Raw genomic sequence first — 18172 nt, 5'->3', positions numbered from 1 at the left:
AGCCTTTTACACAATGTTTTCATGCATTATGGCAGGCCAATCTATATTAGAAAGAACTATCTAGAGGTTCAGACATGTCACTAGGAGACAAATTTACCCCTCATGCTGTTTTTCCCTAACAAAATCCAGGAGACCCATAGAAAGCCTCCAGCATCTGTAGGCACACACTCAAACTTTGTTATCCATAATTTTTAAAATGCTTGGGCCAAGAAAATAAAATTCCAGACAGTCAAGTCCCCTATTCTGCCATTTTTTATTGGCAGGGCTATCAGTTTTTGCAGCATTCCTCTGTCTCTGCTCCTTCCCATCTTTGATTCAGCAGTGACTCCAGATGCCAGCTGTCAGAATACCCAGCCCACAGCAAGTGGCACCTCTGAAAAGAATAGTGTGGCTTGAGTTCGTGTTGTTCCAAATTATGGAAGTCTGAATGCACCATAAACAAGAGGCAAATCTCAGAATAACTCTGACATTCTGAGAACACTTATCCATTATGTGTTACCCAGCACTATTATCAGAATACACAATCTACAATACACATTAAGAGTCTTCTTAGCTAATGCAAATTTGGACATTCAAAGTAAATATTTATTTAAACTAAGACAAAGCACTTCCATTATGACACTAGAGTTCCAGGATAATGTTAACTTCTTTTTGCTTTTTTGAGCATGTACAGTAGCTCCAGTAAAAGCCTTTACAAACACAAACACAGTACGCTTCTGGAAACAAGTATTTTATTCATGGTCACTTAATGAATTCATTTTTTTGGTTACCAAAGAGAGGTGACAAAAGCTGTCATCTTTTATTCATAGTAGAAGGCAGGCAGAAGAGACTGAAAGTAAAGAAAACAGAATATGAATAAAGGAATTCTTCACAGCATAGGAAACAGTTTTCAATGGAAATCTAAAGCTGAAAATTTATAGATAAATCTGATGGAAATCTTCTGAAGTAACAGGAAATCAGGAAAGAATGCCAGGAGGCCTGCATGGATCAACAAGTAGCACCTGGACAAACTTAAACACAAACAGGTGCCTTAAAATGGATGGAAATAGAGAAAGGTAGCTCAAGAAGAACACAGAGAAATTGTCTAAACAGCCAGGGAGATGGTTAGGAAAGTAGTGGCAGAAGTAAATCTGGCCAGGGACATCCAGTGTAAGAAAACCAACTTCCTTAGGTACATCAGCAACAGAGGACTAGGGAAAATGTGGGCCCACTCAGGAAGGATACTGGTTAACCTGGTTACCAGGACATGGAGAAGGCTGAGGCACTCAATGCCATTTTTTACCTCTATCTTCACCAGCAAGTATCCCAGCCCCATCACCCAAGCTGCAAAAAGTGAAAGCAGGTACTGAGAGGGTGCAGAGCTCTTCACTGTAGGAGACTGGGTTTGAGAAGATCTAACAAACTGCACTGGAACAGGTTGCCCAGAGAGGTTGTGGACTCCACCTGTTGAGGGCAGACTAAATGAGGCTTTTGAGCAACCTGATCTAGTAAAAGGTCCCCAGCCCATGAGTTGGAGATAGATTATTTTTAAGATTCCTTCCAATCCAAACCCTTCCATGAAAATGCCAATAAAGAAACAAGGGACAAATCTATTAGTCAGCTTTTAGGAAGGGTATTTAACTTCATTCAGTAACTGAGCAAAAAAAGGAAATACAAAAAGCCTCTATCCAAGCTTCATCCATTAACTACCTAGATAAACTCCTGATGTAGGCATCTCTAGTAAATGCCTCAGGTTAGGCCAGACCCCAACCACATATGCTTATATATATTTTACACATATATATATTATTAATATTTAGCACAGCTTTATTTGCCTCTGAAACAAACCTAAAAAGCAAATTGGTATTAGAATGGCAACAGCAGCCCCTCCTCTAACTCTCCCTAAAAATCTAAGGAGCATTTGTTTTCCCAATTTTTCCATTTAAGTGGACATACCTAAGTATGAACATACAAATTTAGAAGTCTGTTGTGCAAAAGTTTGCTTGCAGAAGATTTGGAACAATCTAAATGTATTTTCATTCTTCTGTTACCAAAGTACTTAACACTGAAGACACTCATTAAGGGAAAAACCAGACATAGACTTTTTAATTAAAAAATAAAAAAATCAAAGCCTCTGTTGGGTAGGAGCAGCAGTATCTAATTCCCCAAGGCCAGGTGGAAAAATCCTGAGTAGTAGTTATTAAAAGAACAGTAAAAAAAGTATAAGATTATCAAGTCAAAGTACATGCAGAGGCTGAGACAAAGTGCCTTGCCCAAGTCCTGTCCCCATGGGAATAGGTGGGAGTAGCAGAGTGCTGGCAGCTGAACTGTTTTCACTCTGCACAAGAAGCACTGGAGATCTGAGGAGAATCTGAAATTTAACTAGCAGTCTGGTTCCTCAGGTCTTTGTCTTAGCCTGGGCACAGAATCAGGCTACCTACTATTTATGTTAATCATATTCACATCTTAGGTCTGGTCATGACTCATCATGGCTTTAAACTCCATCTAATTTTGGTGTAGGCATGTAAATCAAAATTAAAGATATATCTAGCCCTCTGTTCCAGCTGTATCTGTATATAACAATCTGCTGAAGTAGAAACTAATTTATAAAGTGATGTGACAGGTCTTCACATAAAAAGGCAATATTTGATAGCACCTGATGTAGCCACTTTTCCTAAATGTGTAGATTTGTGAAAACAGTAGTCCCCTAAAATACTGGGGTTTACTGTAGTAGCAGAAGCTTTCTAAAAGCCAAAAATATTATTTTAACATGCTTATTTTTTTCTTAAAACCTTAGAAGTGGAATTTGGTTCCATGTGGAAGATCTGCAGTTAATCTATATTTTCCATTTACCAGAAAAAAAACTCAAATCTTCCAGTGTACTGGACTGCATACCACAATAACAATATTTAATATGCTAATATTTGCTTCCCTTCTGTAATGCACAGTAAAGCCACAGCTGCCCTATTGACAATGAATTTTGCACCTATCTCAAGTCCAGTTATCTATCAATAACCACCCATCATCTCCTGAAAGACAAAATCAAGTAAATAAATTTGCAGAAATGGAAGAATAAAGGGTCAGCAACTAGAATTGCTGTGATATACTGGTAAATTTCTTTTGGAAGACTGTGGCATAACTGTAGCAAATGCTTTATTTGTCACCATTAGTCAGAATATGAGAAATATTTACTTCCATTAAAAGTTAATTAGAAGGGTTTTTACATTTTAATTTTTCAATAAAAAGTGAAATTAAAATATTTAGAAATAAATAGGAAATTCAGAGCATTGCATTATCCCAGAGCTGTTTGGTGGCTAGAAAACAACAGGAGAAGGACTGGAATAGCCATCACAGCCTTCACTGCCATGGTACATTAAGAAAGACAACAGCATACAAAGAACAAACATTCTAGACACAAAATAACACTTTGCCAAAGTCCTGTTTTACATCTAACAGTTCTTGCAGTCAAAAGCCAAATTGCACTTGGCAAGTAAATATGGGGAATTTTTCATTACAAAGATATGCAATATGCAAATGCATAATGGTTGTCACGGTGGTCACATTTCAATATTTTATTTTTTCTTATTGTAATGAGAACATCTAATTTGGTCCAAACACCAAGCTTCATTAGCAAATTCTACAAGTGCAAAAATTGTTACTTTCTGTGCTGGATGCTGCTGTAATAAAGATGAAAACTAATTAATCCAGGGTAGTTTCAGTACACATTTCTCACAGGATGCCCAAAAAAACTTCAGCTTTTTCTTCATTCTTCATGATACAGCAACTGCCAGCATCACTTGCTCACACATACCATATAGTAATCTACATAAAATCCATTTAAATGTCATGACAACTGAATATTTTATGTAATCCTGCATTGATAGCCATTTTAAAGTGGCACTTGTATACCAAATAAGTTTGACAGAGAAACAAGAGAAGCTTTGCAAGCAATTCACCTGAAAATTTTGACTCATACCCCAAAAAATGTGTGAAGGAATCAAAAATATTTTTCAGTGAAGAAGTACCCTGCAAATTAATTTGGAAAACCTATGTTTTATTGGACTGTGTGTGTTGAAAAATGCATTACAAAGTTATGAACTTAATGAGATTGAGTTGTAACTAGTCAACTTAATTACTTAAAAATTGGTAGTATAACAGATGATAAACTACTGTAACCATAAAATACAATTTTACTTGAAAAAAAAACATTTTTTAACTAGGAAGAAGTTTCTTCACTTGGTCTACTGAATGACATTATTAAGTAATTCTACCAGTAGTACAGCTCCTGTTCAACTTTTATCTTGATGTATTCCAATTAAAATAATCTTTAACCATGGCTGGCTGTAATCACCCACAATTCATGGGAATGTTCTATAACACAAGTATGTGAAATTTAAAGACAAGCAATCTCTTTTGAACTTACAGGTTGAGTATCAACTAAAAAGATTTTCACAGTATTTTTTGGGGGGGTCAGTCAGAGTCTTTGTCTTTCCCTACCTATAGAGAACCACACCTTATATTGTAGCAGCATCAGCATAATTTATCCTTAACTTCACATTTCACCAAAGTATTTGATGAGAAATTGATTTACCAGCCTTCCCCAATTTTGTCCTGGCATAGTACACTAAAAAAGCATGATTCATTTTTGCAGTTCAAATCCTTACTATTATGAAAAGCTTCCAAGTCTACTATATTTGTATTCTCCCCTGCTTTCCTTTTGAGGATATCAGTCAGGCCCAAGCTTTATTTCATCATCTATCTAAAATTATTCTAAACACAGCATAATACATCTGAGTGCTTATAAAGAGGCAACCTGAAGCATTCCCTGCTGTCAGTTTAGTATTTCTAAGTGCAAATACTGAGATGTAATAGAAGGGACAGTAAATTGCCTTAAAACATTTAAGAGTGAAGCATTGCTTTTCAAGAGAGATCATAGCATCTTCATACAGTAATGATAATCATCTCTCTGTGCAGTCACAGTGGGACTGAAGATCTTCCTTGGTAAGGGTCGAAGACAGCTTCAATATCTGCAGAAAACAGGAAACTTTCCTTCCCAGTGTTTCTGTCCGGTCTGACTATTGTAACAGTAAAACTAAACATGGGAAAAAGTCCCTTTATTTCCTGTAAGGACAACCTCATAGCATATGGGAAGAAATTAACACACTCATACAGAATATAACTGCCAACTTCCAGGCATTATTCTTAATAAACAGGATCTCATGCAGTGTCAAAGAGATAAATGAATCCTTAAGTAAATGAAAAGTTATTGCTATCAGCTCCTCTCTCTTCTGCCCCTGCCCACATAAAAAATCCTTCCAGGTATATTACAAGATATTTAAATGTGATCTACAACTAACTAATTCTGTAATTTCCATTCATTAATTCCAGTATTATTATTTATTGTGTTTATGCTTTGTTCTGTGTAACCGAACTACAGAACCAACATCTTAATATATAATGAACCTGCACACTTAGGTAAAACAACAGATACAATCCTTCTACCTAATATGTCTCTGCTGTAACTCTAAGCCACAGAAAGACCTCAGCTCTGCCAAAAATATTTCCACATTATAGAAAAAATCTACAACTTAGCACTTTTGAAATGTTCTATCAGTTACACCCTTCTGAAAACCTGGAGGTCTTTTACTGATAAAAGAGATTAAAAGAGATAGCTCACATGCTGCTCCCCCCAATAAAAAAATCTCAATTATCTCTTGATAATTATTGAAATTTCATATGTTATCAAGAAATAAACGTAAATAAGCACACCACAATCATATTCAAAGATAATGGTATTTTCACACCTCAAGCTGACTGTATCTGAAGATGTCAAAGAAACCCTGCACTTGTACTGCTCCACATTCACAGTTAACATCCAATAACAGTTATCTTCTGGGACCATAAGCAGCATCTAATTTAACACTGCAGATGCCAGTGATGCCTGTCTTATTAACACATATACTACAGTATGAGGAAATCTCATCACATACTTGCTGTGGTTCAAAGGGGATTTTTGTGCAAGTTTTCATTTTTAGAACTACTTTAGTAACCCTTTCCTCTTTCTTTTCTACCTTGCTAGTGTATCTTTCCTTAATATTTTCTCCTTCCTATTCCTAGAGCACAGAAATGTAATCTCACAGCTCTTACTGTCTGTATTTATTCCTGTTTGACTGCTTAATCCTTCACTGAGATCTCTTTCTACACCTCTTCCGAATTCACAGAGCAAAACAGAATGGTAAGAAAAAGTAAAGGCAGCTACAAGTCACACTTCAAGAATCCTTCCCAATCTCTAAAAATACAACTTTTGATATTTAAAGGTAAGTAAAGATGCAAAAAAAGGGACTAACTACACATTGCGGAAGGATAAACAGAAGTCTAACATCTTTCAGTCAAGAAAGATACTATGACAAGTATGAGGTACTAAATTACGACTCCTTGTCCGAATTCAGTACTTCAAACATCTATTACACACATTTGGGGATATTAGTTTTTTGCCCTCCGAAAACTTTATGCAAAAGACTAAGAATGAAACTAGGCAGAAAAGCAATGAAACGGAAGAATTCTTCACAAAGGAATTTGAAAGATGATTAAATATATGAAAGGGGTTTCATAAAAAGAATAATTATATTTCCAACAAGAAAAATCGTGATGCAAGTACCTAGAAAATTTTTTAGACAGAATATTTAAAATTGATAAAAGGAATTATTTTATGGGATACACATTCAGAAGTTACAGATGCCAAAAAAAATACACAAATACAAAAATAATCAAGCTCAGAAATCACTTAGCTTGCAACCAGGTGCTACACTCACACTCTTCAGGAGAGACAGCCCCCCCAACAGCAAGCACAAACTCCCTAAGTACTGCTACTACTTACCATTATGAAAATTATGAAAACACTACTGTGTGCTGTAGTTGAGTAATGGTCTCACCCAAGGCAGTGCTTCCACTGAAGCCACACATCACTGACTCACTGAGGCCCTGCTCCCCCCTGCCCTGTGGTGGGCTGGAGAGGAGAATTAGAGGCACAAAAGGTAAAGATCTCAGGTTGAGATAAGAACAATTTACTGGAAACAGCAAGGAGATAAGAAAACAAACAGTAACAGCAACATTGCTAATGGCAGAGGGCGGGAGAAAGAGGCAAAGGATTCAGATGGAAACAGCAATACCTGACCTCTGCCTCCACCATGCTACCCTGACCAGATGGGACCCCTTCCTCCCCAAAAGAGACTCCCTTTTTCCCACTCCCACAATGATGTGACATGGTGTAGAACATCTCCATGTCCTAGCCATGCTCCCTCCCACCTACTGTAAAAATTAACCCTGTCCTGGCCAGAATCAAGGCAGTAGGATAGACCTTTTCTTCAATCTGCCACAGGCACTCACAGGTTCCTTCCATCACATCTCATTTTAGGTCTTCATCATATCCAGCAAGATCCTTTTTAAGTACTATTTTATCATGCCTTTCATGAGCAAAAACCAACAGACACTAGCAGGAAGGAAGCAGCTTTCATTATGAATGCAGGGTGGCCATTTTTACAGAAGCATTCTATGAATTGGGATTTATTTATTGCCTTCCTGCTTCCTATGGCTTCGGCAAAACAGCTCTCCCTCCCAGACAATAAAGGTAAATACAAACTTTTCAGCCACAAACATTATACAAGTGACACAACACTGAGTCTACAGGTGTGTGCCACTTTTTCTTCCCTCCACCTTGTCAGGCTGTGGCATCATTTTAGTGAAAGTGGTGCTTATACATTGCAGAGCTTCAATTGCTTCCACATCTGTAAGTTTGAAATGCCTCCATGGCTCTCAGAGAAAAGACCACACTCAATACAATGTGTCTTTGAGGTCTAGAGTCAGAAGATGTTGTCTCAAAGCATGCTATCACGTGCTATTTCTTCTAGGAATCCAGATGCCTTACCCAAGGAATTTAAGAATATGGTGTAGCTTAGCACATACTAAGCAACAAAATAAAGTGGTTTTCCAGCCTTGTTGCACAAATTCATAGCATCCCAGACATCAATCACTCTGTCATAACATACTTGATTTAGGCATAAAGCAACTGGGATTGTTAAATCAACACATAGGAACTCATTCATCCCTCACTCTAGGAATGACTCCTTTTAAACAGACATTAAAAAATAGTAATTTCTTTCACAGGTCAAATTATAAAACACTTTTTTTTAATGCAAATTCACCATCATATTAATTGATACTTATCACTTGCTCTAGTTATTATAATAGGCAAAAATGTATTTAGAATTTAGAAAGTAAACATGCCAATATATATAATGTATTTAAAATTCAGGCACAAGTATCAGCACCAACAGACAAATTTCATTTTGAAGCAAGAATTCACATAAAACTTCCCTAGGAAGGTCAAGGATTAGATTCTTTATTCTGACTCACTCATCAAGATATCAATTTGTCAAGGGGCCTGCATCACACAAAAAACACTGAAATAAAGAAAGCCACCTTACTACAATGTATTACTGTTTTTCCAGTACTCCCTTCAGTTCTATCTATTTCTCCTACACATTCCCTTCATGTTCTTCAGCCTTCAACTTGAAAGCTCATTGGGGATGCCAGATGACTTGGCAGTCAGACTGCCAAAAGCACAAAGGACAATCTGGAGGTCTCATGGGACCTAAAATAAGTGTCAATCCCTAATTTCTCAGTTCTGTCCCTACAACAGGATAAAATCAACTGTGAACTACGAGACAATCCCAGGAGCAATCAAGCTTGCTCAAAATAAACCTTTGAACAGTTATCTTTGCAGCTTCTCAGACATTTTAAGTAGGCAACCATTCTTTTAGCATCAATTGTGTATGAAGGGAAAGGGTTGATTTGCTGACAGAGTCGTGAACTGGGAATCAAGACATCAGATTATATTTCTGGTTCTGGCACAAGCTTCCACAGGGACTCAAAAATCAAGGTCTAAGTTTCCCATTTGTAGAACTACACAGGTTTGATTTATTAATAAAAGTGATGTACTGAGACATCTCTGAATAGAAAATAATACAAAAGTGACAGATTATCTGTTTCCTAAGCAAAAATAATACAATTGGAATTTTTTAAAAACCCTAAAAATTGAGTTTTCTCTTGAATTTTGAATTATTATTTGCTGAACAGTACAGCCTGGCCATTTGCACTGCAATTTCAGAGTATAAAGGAAATAAAGAGATGCAAACTGAAAAATTCTGTTCTCCTGAAATTGGCTGAAACTTCAAGGCAGTCAGCCTTTTTTTTCTGTCATGGCAATAAATTGCAAATTGATGAGTCATGGAGGTTGGAAAGGAGGTCATCTAGCCCAATTGCTTGAACAGAGCAGTGTCAACTAGAACAGGTAGTCCAGTCTTATCTAGATGACCTTTAAGCAAAATAAAAAACAGCCTCTGAGCAACTTATACCAGGTTTCCACCAGTTCCATTGTAAGCATTATTTTTTCCCTTCATATCAGGCTGGAATTCCCATCTCCCATGGCCTCTCCTTCTTCCACTGTGCACCTCTGAGAGGAATGTGGCTGTATCCTGCCTGCATCTATCCATTGGGGAATTGTAGACAATAAAAGCTCCGCCAAGCCTTATCAAGGCCAAAAAAGCCTCATTCTCTCAGCCTCTTTGCAGCAATATGCTCCTGGCCCCTCCTCACCTTGCTGGTCCATCCCAGCACCAGACTTGTGTTAGTAGGTAAAATTATTTATTCAATTAGGGAGCCAAAAATTTGACTCTCAAAAGTCTCACAGATGTAGAGCAGAGGCCCCTTGACCTACTAGCAACACCCTTGCTAGAATGGTCTCAGGATGCTGATTCCTTTCTGCACTGCAAGGGTGCAATGCTGCCTCACATACCAGCTCTTGTCCACAAACACTCCCAGAGAAACCTCTAAAGCTGCTTTCTAGATCCCAGCCTGCACAGGTGAACACGGTTATTCCATCCCAGGCACAAGACTCTACTACTAAAACGTATCGCCCAGCACCAGATTCAGACACCTCTGGAGCATCTCCAGGAGTGGTGACTCCACTTTGCTATCTTCATTCTTGCATTCCTTCTGAGTAGCCAGTCCCACACCAAACCACATGTTCACCAGAGACAGTGATAATCCTGCTCAATCCCAAACAGAAAACCAAATCAATATGCAAGTAGTTGTGTCCTAAAGCAAAAATAGTTAAGACAAAATTTCTGAAAAATAATATGCATGTAATATGTGACTACAAGAAGCTCAAGATACTTGTAAAAAAATGGCAGAGTCTTAAATAAAATTCATTACCTTGCTCAAAACTGTATTTCATTCATGGGTAACCCAATTCCTGGCCAAACAGGGGTATATACTTTACTGACTTACATGGTCACAGCCTTCTACAGTTTAACAAATCATGCCAAACAGTATCTTAGGTCAACTCCAGCCAGTTTGGATTTATTCTGGCCAAAACACAGTTCCTTTTGGTTTATGATGTAAAGAACTTTTCAATTTCTCACATGTTGTAATACTGTGACAATGACTTCAACTAATTGACAAAATTGCTCTTCATGCTAACCTTACCAAAGAAATAAAAACCAACCTTGGGATACTTAGTTTTAAACCTTGGCGTTTATAAAATGGTGACAAAAATTACCACTGAAGTGGGTTGAAAAATATGTGTCCATAAATATTTGAAATCACTGCAAAGAGCATACTATTCAGCAGCATTAGGCTGCATGGGATAACTTGAACCTGGATGTTTTGATGAATGGTGCCCTCCAAGCAGCCTCTTCTAAATTAGCAACTCGCACTACAGATTTGTGAAATACATGTGCCAGGAGAGTTAGGCCTGAGCTATAAGGCAAAGAAATAACTGGAACACTTCAAATATTATTTATAAATACAGATAAATCATGAAGTTGTACAACACTTCTAAGCATATTTTGGTCTTCAAAAGATTAAGTCTTCGTCTACAATAAGTCTTAAGAACGGAAAAGTTTCTTAAATGCTATGGAACAAAGATTTCCCCTTTCAGTATCCTAAACTTTTCACTGAACAGCTCAACAACCTACTTTTCTTCCTAAACAAGTGATTTTCACAATGCAACCTAAGTATCTGAGAGCAGTAAGAGGAAATACATTGAAAAGTATGAAACATTTGTCATTGTCTATCATAAATCCCTCCAATTTCAAACAAGAGATGTACTTGAAAATTCTTCAGAAAAAACTCTGCTTTTCACCATTGTCCTATATTGCATGAACCCTGCACTCACCGAGTAAAGACAGACATACACACAAAAAACCCCAAAACTTTCTTACTAATCCATTCCATAAAGCAGAGTGTTCATCCTCGAGGCAGGGGTTACAAAGAAATAAACAGCTTTTATGCAGTTACTCTTACTCTGATAGGGACCACAGGTGGTGCCATTGATAGAAACAAGCAAAGCGAAATAAAAATAGAATGCCACACTCACATTTTAGTTAACACTTAAGTTAAAAACAGCAGAAATTGGAAGTGAATGGAAAAGATATTGACTTTCTATGGTAATTGTGTTTGCACTTCCTTTTGACTTTTTATGATGAAGTAGCCATAGAATGCTGTTTTTCTTTTCCTGAAGAGAAAGGAAATCACATAACCTTATCAAAAAATGCAGCCAGCTGAAACCCTTCCCTTCCATTCATTTAAATTCCTTTTATAAAATATAAATGCAATTATGAAAAGCACTGTGAAGTCACTAATCATCACTATAATTGAGATATACATACATTCAGTGAGTGGGACTAGATGATCCTCATGGGACCGTTCCAGTTTAAGGTATTCTGTGACATATATAGACATGCACACAAAAACAACACACACACACAGACACTGTTTTTGTCAAGCTGCAGCCATAAAAGATCATTTATCAATTGTTCTTTTTTTGTGGAAAGCCCAAATCTAAGATTATTATATAGCATAACCATTTGAGGAGTTTTCATCCATGACATAAATCCTCTATTGCTAGTCAGAGTTAGTAACACTGAATTTGACTATAAAGGTTACCTGAAGTCTCACTTACTATATTCACTTCTCCAAATAATTAGTCTGCTCAACAATCAGAGAAACATGTATTGGGCCAAGAGACAGGGAATGTTCAGCATGGGAATACAGATCCCAAGGAGTCACACAGACACTGCAAGGCTGCACAATAAACCTCATAAACAGTATCTCTTTATACCAACTGTAAAGCAAGGATTCAGCTTCCCTTAACAGGGCACATTTAAAGAAAACTAACCATTTTTTTATTTTAGTGCAAGCAGAAGATAGTATAGTAGGATGTAATAAAAATCAAACTGATACTTGAGAGTTAACTGGCAGAAACATTCACTGAGAGACTCTATAAAATATACTATAGCCTACATAAAAAACTAGCTTTGTTTTTTTCCCCCAGCTGCTTCAAGATCTAACTAGTCACCCCAGCTGAGACTGTGGGGAAGGTTTACAGGAGTGCCAACATCTGCTTCGATTCCCATCAATGTCAAATTCGTCAGGACACAAAACAGTGCCAGCAAAACAATCTCCGCCATAGAAAATTAAACTCTACTTGCATGGAAATCCCCTGAAGTACCAAGTGTAGCAGATCAATTACATTTCCAATTTTTATTCCAAAATAAAGATTCTTCCCAAAAAATTATATATGTATATTTTATATATGTATATATGCATAGATATATGTACATGCATTCTAAATTTATTCATGGCCTGGTTTGCCCTTACTGGCCAGTCGATTAGTATCAATCACAAACATAAGAACTAAGCCTTATATCAGGTAATAAGGTGACAAATTAAACTAGCCACCTTTTGGCAAATTTTTATTATTAAATACTTTTTAATGTCTCATCAACTTCTGCCCACAGTTGTACTGGTCTATTTACTACTGCCACATTGAGGATACAAGTGAGTATCCTGATTCCACAGTAAATGAAACCTCGAATGAAAACATTCTGAAATTAGAAAAAGAAATCCAACTATTTTTTTAAAACTCTCATTAAAAATCATACATTCCCCAGCACACAGACCAATGAGAATCTTTGAAAAGTTTATGTAGTTTTGCTTTAGTTAGCTAGTCATAGAATAGAATCATCAATGTTGAAAAAGACCTCCAAGATCATCAGGTTCAATCAGTAACCCAACACTGCCATGTTCACCACTAAACCATGTCCCCAGGTGCCACATCCACATATTTTTGAACACATGTTCTACATGAACACCTCCAGGGATGGTGACTCCACCCTGAGCAGCCTATTGCAATGCCTGAACATCCATTCAGTGAATCAATTTTTCCTAATATCCAATCTACACTTCCCCTAAGGCAGCCTGGAGCCATTTCCTCTTGTCCTGGCACTTGTTAACTGGGGAAATAAGACTGATTCTTACCTCACTACAGCTTCCTTTCAGGTACCAGTAAAGAGTGATAAAGTTTTCCCTCAGTCTTCTTTTCTCCAGGCTAATTGTGCTTATAGGGCAACATAGGAAAATTTCTTTATGTTTACACAGATCACAGTAAATATAGATATTTGGCCATTTGCTGTAAAGAATGAAAAAGATGAGGCATATATTGATAATGCCACATTTTTAAAAGCATCTTTACTGTAAGTATTCAAGGTAGTTATTAATTATTCAGTCACACAGTTGGATGACACAGAATTATTTTAGACAGTGCGAATATTCACCAGCTGTTGCTTTGTGTCCCCTCCAGAAAGTGCGTTTTGCTAAGAAAAAAAGATTTTTCTCTATTCTTGCAAGTAAAGCTTCTCTTTCATTGAAAAACAAAGATTTTGCCACAGGAAAATGGTATGATCACCAGCAAGAACATCCAGAAGCAGAAAAGCTCAAATTGTTAATTTAGCCAGTAAAGTACCGATTGTTCATAACAGAAACTTAATACTGTAGGTTATTAAAAAATAACATTCATTTACAGATATAGTTTTAAAAGGCATTATAGTGTCTTAAATTCTTCCATCACTTGTTACTTTCAAGAAATGCTAGAAGGAACAAAAACTCTGCTATTGCAATGACACTCTAAATGTAATGAAATGTCTGAAAGAAAAGCAATTCATAATTTCCTGTGCATGCCTCCTCCCTCCACCATTGTTGCAACTACTGGGAGACTTAAGTTTATCCACCTCATATATGTTTACTAACCTCACTGCCATTGGCCCAAAATTGTTATTGCTCTGTGTCACTGAAATCTCAACAGATTACACTACAGTTTATTACTGGAAGATTCAGGAGATATGAAAGAATAATATTAATACAACCAGACCTTTTCACTCAGATTTGTTTTGTGATGAGTGCAGATGTAACACAAGATACTGAATTTACACAGCATAAAGCCAAAGAAGTGAATGAATTCACATGGGAGTGACTATACAGCTACTTCTGTCTAATAAAGTAACAAATATATCAAGTCTTCTGCTTTGCACCTTACAGACAGAACATACAAACCATGCAACTTCACACTACACTGGTAAGTGGAGGATGAGCAATCATAGAGGAGTAGGGGGGGGAAAAATACTTTAAATAACCAACCAGAAATCTGTTCTGAGCAATACCCTTTAATTTCAATGTAAAGAACATAAATAAATCTAGCATACAATAGGTATGTTTCCAGTGTAGGGAAACCAGCAAAGCATTTCCCATGTTGACACACACCAGCAAGTCACTTCCTCCTTATAACCTCTTCATTCTCTAGCCATGCACAGGGCTTTTTACATTTATCTAAGTGAATACCCTGTGAATATTTATCTAAGTGAATATCCTACTAACTACAGGGAAAACTGCAGGTATACTGAGCAAACTCTTAAGGAGACTAACTGGCTTCAGCTTCTCAGTCATAAAGGAAACATGGTTTCTACCAGAATGAGCTCCACTGACAATGCCAAGATGATCTGGAAGCCCAACTGTTAACTTGGACTGAAGCATAAACCCCTCCTGCAATGATGGTTTTGATGGCTTACATAAAATCATTGTGATAGTCTCCAAACTGGCCCTAGTCCAGGGGCCCTCGTAAATCCACCACCAAAAACAGTCCTAGCAGGTAGACTAAAGGAAAGCTCAGTTGTTTCCTCAAACAAAACTTAGGTATAATCAGAATATGTGACATTTCTCTGTGAAGGGTCTGCATCTCTGAACTGCCATTTGAACCCCATCCACAATCACTAATAAATCTGAAAAGCTGATGTAGAACCAAGTTTTATACACCAACCCTACTCCCTTTCTCCTGATTTATTTAGATCATCTTGATCCAAACTGCAAAAAGACTTAATACTGAATTCAGTGTCTGGAAAGAAGTTGAAACACGTAGAGATTCTGATCCTTGGGAGAACTTGAGCACTTACTGCTCAAACTCAAATATCTTCTGTCTAAAACCTTAGAATACAAAACTAAGTTACTACAAATTCTTCAAAGTTGGTGAAATCCAAGACTCTGGCATACACCAAATTTGTGGCCTAAGGTAAAATATGGAAGAATATTGCCTTAGAATAGTCTTTTAACAGGTAAAACCTGATCATTAAATGGAAACAAGTAAAATAATTGCATAGCCTCTTTTTCAAATATACATCCTAAACTTAAAAAAAAACCAAAAAAAACCCAACACATTGGACCATTTACCATTTTTCATGGTTCTGCTGAGGATAAACATATGGAGAAAATAAGCTACTCTGTAGATCTTATTTCATTCCAATGTCTGTGCTTTTATTCTCCCTGTCACAGCCAACTTAAGAATTTCCTCTTTCATGGTAATAAGCAGAAAGTCCACAATTCTCTAGGCAGCAAAGCAGGAAGTTTGCAGTTGGAAGGATTTCCCCTCTACAATGGAACAGGAGGAGAGAAATGTATGATGGGGCTACTGTGAAAACTTTTGCATTCTGAAGCAGCTGATTTGGACATATTTATCACATCAGAGCCCTAAAGTGACGCTCCCAAGATCAGGCACAAATGAAACACTGCCCACATCTGTTCTGCAATCATTTGTCACTTTGGCTTTTTGGGAGAGTGAGAACTCCTGCCTTTCTGACAAGGGTATTACCTGGCTCCACCATAATCGTATGAACAGTGATACTCAAACATAGAAAGAAGCTAAAACTGTCACAACACAGCTCAGCAGAAGGCGCTGCCTTCCCAGCTGACCCTATATCACAAGACAGGAGGGAATGCCACATGTGGCTTTAATGCCAAGCAGCTGCTGCACAGCAGCACCCCCTCTGTCCTGCTCCCTCCCCCCTGCACCGCTGGGTTTCCAAGACCATCACAAGTAGTGGAACTGCGGCGCCCTAAAACGAGCACAAGCCCCCACACGCGTTGGGTTTGGGGGAGCCCAAACACATCACCCCCATCCGCTTCCACGCGCGGAGATGCGCGATCATCAGCGCCGAAGTGCGGCCGGGGACTGGGGCGGGGGACAACGCGCGACCCCTCTTCGGCTGTTTCCAAACCTGTTACTCTCCCCCTCCCTCCTTCCCTCCATCCCTTTCAAGCTTCGGCTCGGGGTAAATCCCTGTCCCGGCGGGACTCCCGCGGCCGCTCCCGCGGGCCCCGGCCCCGCTCACCGACACCAGGAACTCCAGCGTGCCCACGTAGTCCCGCTCCGTCTTCAGCAGCTCGTTGAGGACGCACACGCGTAAGCGAAGCTGCTTCTCCAAGTCCTTCCCGCTTTCCCCCTTGCCTTCCCCCTTGCTTTCCTCTGTCATGGTGCGGCGAGGAGGATCGGTGCTCCCAGCCCGGCGCCTTCCCCCGAGCGCTGCGGACAAGGACAACAAAAGACCCCGCTCCCAAGTTACCCGGCGGGGCCGGGCTCCGGCCGCTCCCCGGCCGCGCCGCAGCCGCAGCCCCGCTCACCCCGCTCCCGAGGTCCGCAGGCGACCGGCCACCCCGGAGCGCGCTCCTTTCCCGTCAGGAAGGGGACACAGCCTGGAGGAAACGAGCGGTCACTGGTTCCCAGCTCGCCCTGCTAGCTGAGAGGTTGGAAAGCCTCCGCAGCAGCACAGACTTGGACATTAATCAAAAGCTTTGTATCCATGTGACTCCAACCCCTTCCCCCCCTTCGCTAAATCTCAGGAAAAAGGAAAGGAAACAACTTCGGGGAGGATTGCGTGCCAGCAGCTGCCTGTTTCACACACAAGCTGCGAGCTCCAGTTTGAGGCTAATTGGAGACCTCCAACAACAGAGTAAAAGAATTATAAAAATGTCCCAGCAAGCTGACTGGCCAGGGAATCGGCAGTTGTTTTTGTTTTGATTTTATCATCAGCAAAGAGCCATTTCAGCTTCCCCTTCCACACCTTCCCACGAGATGTACAGTACAATGTGCATTATAAATACGAGCTGTGATATTCTCCCGAACAAACGTACGCGGCTAAGCGTGTGCTGAGCAGGTACGGAGAAGTTCTTTGAAGATAGTGAGGGGATTTAAGTTGACTGCTTTGTTTGTTTATTGAAAGAAAGTGCTATAAGATCTCCACGTTAGACAGTTTTCCTGTCTGCCTACCAGATTTGCATGATAAAAGGATAAAAAATAACTCAGTAGCTATTTCAGACAGCTAGGAAAATGTATACAGCCACTTTAGACCAGGGGAACTGATTTCTTGAAGGCTGAAATATGTCCGGACACTACCATGTGAATTTTAAGACCACTGATGAAAGCTGAAGTTTTCTCTGGCTGGCTCTTCAGTTTGTGACTGGAAAGAAAATGCAGGTCTTCAAACTTACATATTCCATATCAAACGTCTTTCTAAAACTGCAACATCCTAAAGTGACAGAATAAAATGAAAACTTGAAAGTAAAACTCTTCTACAGCTGCAAGATGAATTGAGGCAGTGAGAGGAATCCTTTAGTGTGAGAGAATAAGTAAAGACATTTGTGTTCTGATAACTAGACATCACCAAGCTGTCTGCCACAGACATTTTTGTGAAACAGAGAATATACTTCCCACAAGAAGTTTCCCATAGAGCAGAGGAGAAAACAAACAAACAAAAAACAACAACAACAACAATAAACCTATTTCTTTGAATGTGACCTACTTCCTTGCATCCTCCCCTTCCCAAACACAAACAGCACCTCTGCATAAAGCCAAGGCAAGGAGCAGCAGTTGCTGAGACATATTCTGCCATATGTATCCTTCTCAGCCATTTATGCATGTGCAGATAAGCCTGGAACTTGCCTGCTGACCTCAACATAGCTCCTTCCTCAA

General features: G+C 38.8%; 1 protein-coding gene across 1 annotated transcript in view; it reads right to left on the bottom strand.

The window, feature by feature from the left end:
- PREX2 (phosphatidylinositol-3,4,5-trisphosphate dependent Rac exchange factor 2) overlaps positions 1 to 16676 on the bottom strand; it is a 161773-nt gene extending 145097 nt beyond the window's left edge. The window contains exon 1 of the mRNA XM_062502196.1: positions 16536 to 16676. Within this exon, the coding sequence (XP_062358180.1) occupies positions 16536 to 16676 (141 nt within the window). The remainder of the gene's footprint in view (positions 1 to 16535) is intronic.
- Positions 16677 to 18172: the final 1496 nt, after the last annotated feature.

The sequence above is a fragment of the Cinclus cinclus genome, chromosome 1, assembly GCF_963662255.1.
Source record: "Cinclus cinclus chromosome 1, bCinCin1.1, whole genome shotgun sequence".
In the NCBI taxonomy this organism is placed as follows: Eukaryota; Metazoa; Chordata; class Aves; order Passeriformes; family Cinclidae; genus Cinclus; species Cinclus cinclus.
Note: the sequence above shows the minus strand (reverse complement) of the source record. Positions and strands in the feature narration are given on the sequence as shown.